The sequence below is a fragment of the Agrilus planipennis genome, unplaced genomic scaffold, assembly GCF_000699045.2.
Source record: "Agrilus planipennis isolate EAB-ADULT unplaced genomic scaffold, Apla_2.0 scaffold113, whole genome shotgun sequence".
Lineage (NCBI taxonomy): Eukaryota > Metazoa > Arthropoda > Insecta > Coleoptera > Buprestidae > Agrilus > Agrilus planipennis.
This window is the reverse complement of record NW_020442452.1, coordinates 294,448-300,752: the sequence shown is the minus strand read 5'-3', so window position 1 is coordinate 300,752 and position 6,305 is coordinate 294,448. Positions and strand designations below refer to the sequence as shown.

General features: G+C 31.0%; 1 protein-coding gene across 4 annotated transcripts in view; it reads left to right on the top strand.

Annotated features, from left to right (window-relative positions):
- The window catches only part of LOC108737016 (kinesin-like protein Klp98A), a 22,170-nt gene that overhangs the window by 11,125 nt on the left and 4,740 nt on the right, over positions 1-6,305 (top strand). For 2 of the 4 annotated variants that reach the window (XM_025980545.1, XM_025980548.1), the window contains exon 4: positions 331-2,458. The exons of the other annotated variants lie outside the window; for them this stretch is intronic. In XM_025980545.1, coding sequence (XP_025836330.1) covers positions 331-1,290 — 960 coding nt within the window. In that variant the 3' untranslated portion in view covers positions 1,291-2,458. Of the gene's footprint in view, positions 1-330; positions 2,459-6,305 lie in introns of those variants that run through there. 4 annotated transcript variants of the gene reach the window in all.

Below are 6,305 nucleotides of genomic sequence, written 5' to 3'. Positions count from 1 at the left end.
TTAAATTTCGTAGTAATTGGTGGTTTAGTAATCGACGATTGCTCTTTTAGTGACAGCGATACACAACATTTAAACAATATATTTAAAAGAATTATTTTGACAAGTATAATGAATAAATTTAATACTCGTTTAAACCTGTTAAAAGGCAATGACCCCACAGCTCAACTATGAATTCAGTATTTGAATTTTATTACTATAGTGATGGATTTTTATCATGCAGAACAATCAGCTAACTTCAACTTACATTTAAAGAGTGTAAACGAAATACTACCTTATTTTCAAGCAAGTGGTCAGCAGAATTATGCTAAATCGACCCATCTTTATCTGCAGGATATGATGAAATTGCGATCTACTTCAGATGTAAAAACCTATGATGAATTTGTCAACCAAGGTTATTTTACTATTCGGCGTTCCTCAAAATTTTGGTCTGGTGTATGGTCTGATGTGGCTATCGAACAGGTCCTAATGAGAGGAATGAAATGTATGGGTGGATTGACACGTGGTCGAGGGGTATCCGAAAGTACAGTGACAAAATGGATAGCTTGCGCTATACTTTTATTAGAGATTTCACATGAAATGGAACAATTTTGCAACTACACATACGAAAATACCGAACATGTAGATTCCCGTAGCTATAGAATGAACAGAGATGCTACTGACTTAGTGTTACTGATTGATTTTTATAAATATAATAATCTTTTTCTAGTGTCCGATAAATTATACTCAATTTGTTCTGGTATTGTAGGAAACCACAAGATTAGTTATTGTCATAAAGCACACAAAGTTGGAATCAATTTAGTTAATAGGATTATTGGAATTCCTTTTGAAGACGTTAAATTTAAAAGAAAAGATCAAGTTTTACTGATCAGTGCTATGAACAATAAAATAAAAGTAAATGATGCGATTGTAACGATTCAACCTTTATCGATATATCAAAGAATTTGTTTAAAAAGTGCAAAATTGGACGTGCAACAATACTTAATGTATGAATTAGCTCCATATCCACTTGCTCTTTTTAACATGGATGTAATGAGAAAGACTGAGAAGAGCGTGTTTACTCAAAATTTTATTCACTCCATTGAATGTCCATTCCATTCACCCTTTATAAATATAGTGGATGGTGGGTATTTATTATATCAAGTAATTTGGAAAATTAATGAGTCGATGGATCAGATTTTGAATAAATATATAAATTATGCAAAGAACAATTTCACTAAAAATAGTATGATCATATTTGACGGCTACAGTAATGTAAATGATACAAAATGTGCAGAAAGGCTCCGACGTTAGAAGAATTGCATTGGCCGTGAAGTTAAATGTGACTACAATACGAAAATAAGTTTGAAGCCCAAAGAATTTTTGTCAAATGAAAAAAATAAAAGCAGTATAATTAAACTATTTATCAATAAATTGGATGGACATGGATTTTGTACCAAACAAGTTAAAGAAGACGCCGATGTTTTAATAATTCAAAGTGCAGTCAAAGCTGCAAAAAATGACAATAAAGTAGGAAATGACTCCGACTTGTTAGTGATATTTTCACATTTAGCAGCTAATTTTTCAAATATAGTTTTTCAAAATATTACAACGGGTCGAATATTTTACAAGCAATATTTTTAAATTTACAGAATTACGGGAAATAATACCATGTCTGTATGCTTTTAGTGGATGTGACACCACTTCTTTTTCTAATAAAGGGAAAAATTCTATTATAAAATGTTTGCCGTCCGATACGTTAATTGAATTTGCAAAAACGTTTTCTGATAGTGCTGCTAATAGTGAAACTATTATGAGAATTGGTTGCGAAATTACTAAAGCAATGTATGTTACAAAAACTGATTTAGAGTATGAAAAAAATAAAATAAAAAATCAATTTCATTGAATGATCTAAGATTTTTACATTTCGAAAGATCAACAATAAAATCCAATTTTAAATTTGAAACTCTGCCTCCAACAGCAGGTGCTATAAAACAACATAGCTTGCGTGTCTATTTACAAATTCAAGCGTGACAGGGAAACCATTTGAATCCACTTGAATTTGGCTGGAAAAGTGACTCTAATGGTTTGGTAGCCAGTTATTCTGATGACGACTTAATTCCAGAGGACGTATTGCACAAAATTTCCTGTAAATGTAAAGCTGGGTGAGCCAAAAAATGTGGTTGTCGAAAACACGGTCTAGAGTGTACGCGGATATGTGTAAATTGTTATGGAAAAAAATCATGCGAGAATGTACAAAATTTATTAGAAAAAGATGAACCGGAGGCTGACGTATCGAATGATACTTTAATGCGAGAAATCTCGGACATACCTACATTTAAACAAAACTCCAATTACACTTCTATAAACGAAACATTAGTAAATAATAGACCGGAACATGAAGCAGTTGTGTCACATACAAATAAAAAGATGAGGCTTTCTTAAATTAAATTACTTATAATATAAATGTAAGATTAGGCTAGGTTAGATTGTTATGTTATAGGCTACGTATAATAAAAAGGCAGGTGCTGTGGTTGTAGTTTTATACTTTCTTAAATTATATTATTTTTGATGATATAACTAGTAACATATAAATTAAATTGTACTACATCATTCATTTTCATTTTTGAACTTTCTTACTATCTTTATTTTTATCGTATTCATCGTTTTATAAAAATATTTGTTCGGAAAATAAAATAAGTAANAACTTTTTCGAGGGGATTTACAAATAACATACGCAGGTGATGGATATACAATTGATAAAAAGTGGTATAATGCTAGAAATAAAACTTACGAAGAACGAATGAGAGTATACGAGGCAGCAGCATTATGCTACAGGATGCTCGTAAAGTCCAATATGATCTAAACTAAAACTCAGCTTTTTGAAGCATCTATTGTTAAACACCTTGAGAATTATAAAATTTTGCCAAATTGTTTTGTACAATTCATTTTTGACAATGCTGATCACAACACTTGCACTATAAATGGGCGTAATACGTTTCATGCAATGGGAGGTATTGCAAGTGTTACTCCATCTTCAGCAGTTGTAGCAAATTCAAATATTCCAAGACTTAAAAAAATTCTTAAAACAGACAGTATATGCGATTTTTTCGTCTTTTTACCTCTTCAAAATTTTAACACTAATTTAAATGGCCTTAAAATACTTGCTGCTAGAAAGATTACCCTCGAAAATATGGAAGAACATAAATTCAGTTTAGCTGAGCTTAATTTCTTATGGTTAATTGCAAAAAAACATCACCAAAAAGTATGCAGGGATGGCTTGGTTATAAAGAGAAAAATTCATTTGTAACGGAATTTGATGTATCTGAAATTATACCTCTTCCATTTGTAACCTTTATATTGGAAAGTCCGTACAATAATTGCTTCAGTTGATCCTAATAATGACATATATGGTATTGGTAATGTAATTGTCAGATTAGGTGGTTTTCATAGCCTTATATCTTTTCTCGGTGCAGTTGGATATATCATGGGAGGGGGTCGCTTGCTGAAAATTCTGATACTAAGGCTTTACTAGGACTTGCCTTTTCAGGGGCCATCAGAGGTGATCTATTAAATTTCGTAGTAATTGGTGGTTTAGTAATCGACGATTGCTCTTTTAGTGACAGCGATACACAACATTTAAACAATATATTTAAAAGAATTATTTTGACAAGTATAATGAATAAATTTAATACTCGTTTAAACCTGTTAAAAGGCAATGACCCCACAGCTCAACTATGAATTCAGTATTTGAATTTTATTACTATAGTGATGGATTTTTATCATGCAGAACAATCAGCTAACTTCAACTTACATTTAAAGAGTGTAAACGAAATACTACCTTATTTTCAAGCAAGTGGTCAGCAGAATTATGCTAAATCGACCCATCTTTATCTGCAGGATATGATGAAATTGCGATCTACTTCAGATGTAAAAACCTATGATGAATTTGTCAACCAAGGTTATTTTACTATTCGGCGTTCCTCAAAATTTTGGTCTGGTGTATGGTCTGATGTGGCTATCGAACAGGTCCTAATGAGAGGAATGAAATGTATGGGTGGATTGACACGTGGTCGAGGGGTATCCGAAAGTACAGTGACAAAATGGATAGCTTGCGCTATACTTTTATTAGAGATTTCACATGAAATGGAACAATTTTGCAACTACACATACGAAAATACCGAACATGTAGATTCCCGTAGCTATAGAATGAACAGAGATGCTACTGACTTAGTGTTACTGATTGATTTTTATAAATATAATAATCTTTTTCTAGTGTCCGATAAATTATACTCAATTTGTTCTGGTATTGTAGGAAACCACAAGATTAGTTATTGTCATAAAGCACACAAAGTTGGAATCAATTTAGTTAATAGGATTATTGGAATTCCTTTTGAAGACGTTAAATTTAAAAGAAAAGATCAAGTTTTACTGATCAGTGCTATGAACAATAAAATAAAAGTAAATGATGCGATTGTAACGATTCAACCTTTATTGATATTTCAAAGAATTTGTTTAAATTTAAGTGCAAAATCGGACATGCAACAATACTTAATGTATGAATTAGCTCCATATCCACTTGCTCTTTTTAAAATGGGTGTAATGATAAAAACTGACAAGAGCGTGTTACTCAAAATTTTATTCACTGCACTGGATGTCCCTTCCATTCATCGCTTATACATGTAGTGGATGGTGGTTATTTATTATATCAAGTAATTTGGAAAATTAACGAGTCGATGGATCAGATTTTGAATAAATATGTAAATTATGCAAAAAACACTTTCACTAAAAATAGTATCGTCATATTTGACGGCTACAGTAATGTAAATGACACAAAATGTGCAGAAAGACTCCGATGACAGAAGAATTCCATTGGCCGTGAAGTTATATGTGACTACAATACAAAAATAAGTTTGAAGCCCAAAGAATTTTTATCAAATGAAAAAAATAAAAACAGTATAATTAAACTATTGATCAATAAATTAAATGAACACGGATTTTGTACTAAACAAGCTAAAGAAGACGCCGACGTTTTAATAATTCAAAATGCAGTCGAAGCTGCAAAAAATGACAATAAAGTGGTTATCGTAGGAAATGATACCGACTTGTTAGTGATATTTTCACATTTAGCAGCTAATTTTTCAAATATAGTTTTTAAAAAAATTACAACAGGTCGAACGAAACAAATTCAATATTTTACAAGCAATAGTTTTAAATTTACAGAATTACGGGAAATAATACAATTTTTATATGCTTTTAGTGGATGTGACACTACTTCTTCTTTTTTTAATAAAGGGAAAAATTCAATTATAAAATGTTTGCCGTCAGATACGTTAATTGAATTTGCAAAGAAGTTTTCTGATAGTGTTGCTAATAGTGAAACTATTACGAGAATTGGTTGCGAAATTACTAAAGCAATGTATGTTACAAAAACTGATTTAGAGTATGAAAAAAAAAATAAAAAAACCATTTTATCGAATGATCTAAGATTTCTACATTTCGAAAGATCAACAATAAAATCCAATTTTAAATTTAAAACTCTGCCTCCAACAGCAGGTGCTATAAAACAACATAGCTTACGTGTCTATTTACAAATTCAAGCGTGACAGGGAAACCATTTGAATCCACTTGAATTTGGCTGGAAAAGTGACTGTAATGGTTTGGTCGCCAGTTATTCTGATGATGACTTAATTCCAGAGGACGTGTTGCACAAAATTTCTTGTAAATGTAAAACTGGGTGTGGCAAAAAATGTGGTTGTCGAAAACACGGTCTAAAGTGTACGCGGATATGTGTAAATTGTTATGGGAAATCATGCGAGAATGTACAAAATTTATTAGAAGAAGATGAACCACAGGCTGACGTATCGAAGGATACTTTAATGCGAGAAATCTCGGACATACCTACAGTTAAGCAAAACTCTAATTATACTTTTATTAACGAAACATTAGTTAATAATAGACCGGAACATGAAACAGTTGTGTCACACACAAATAAAAAGATGAGGCTTTCTTAAACTAAATTATAATATAAATGTAAGATTAGGCTAGGTTAGGTTGTTATGTTAGGCTATGTATAATAAAAAGGCAGGTGTTGCAGTCGTGGTTTAATACTTTCTTAAATTATATTATTTTTGATGATATAACTAGTTACAGATATATTAAATTGTATTACATCATTCATTTTCAATTTTGAACTTTCTTACTATCTTTATTTTTATCGTATTCATCGTTTTATAAAAATATTTGTTCGGAAAATAAAATAAGTAAGCAATACAAATACTAAGTTATTGATCTTTTATTATAAATTGAAAACAGCACATACACTACTA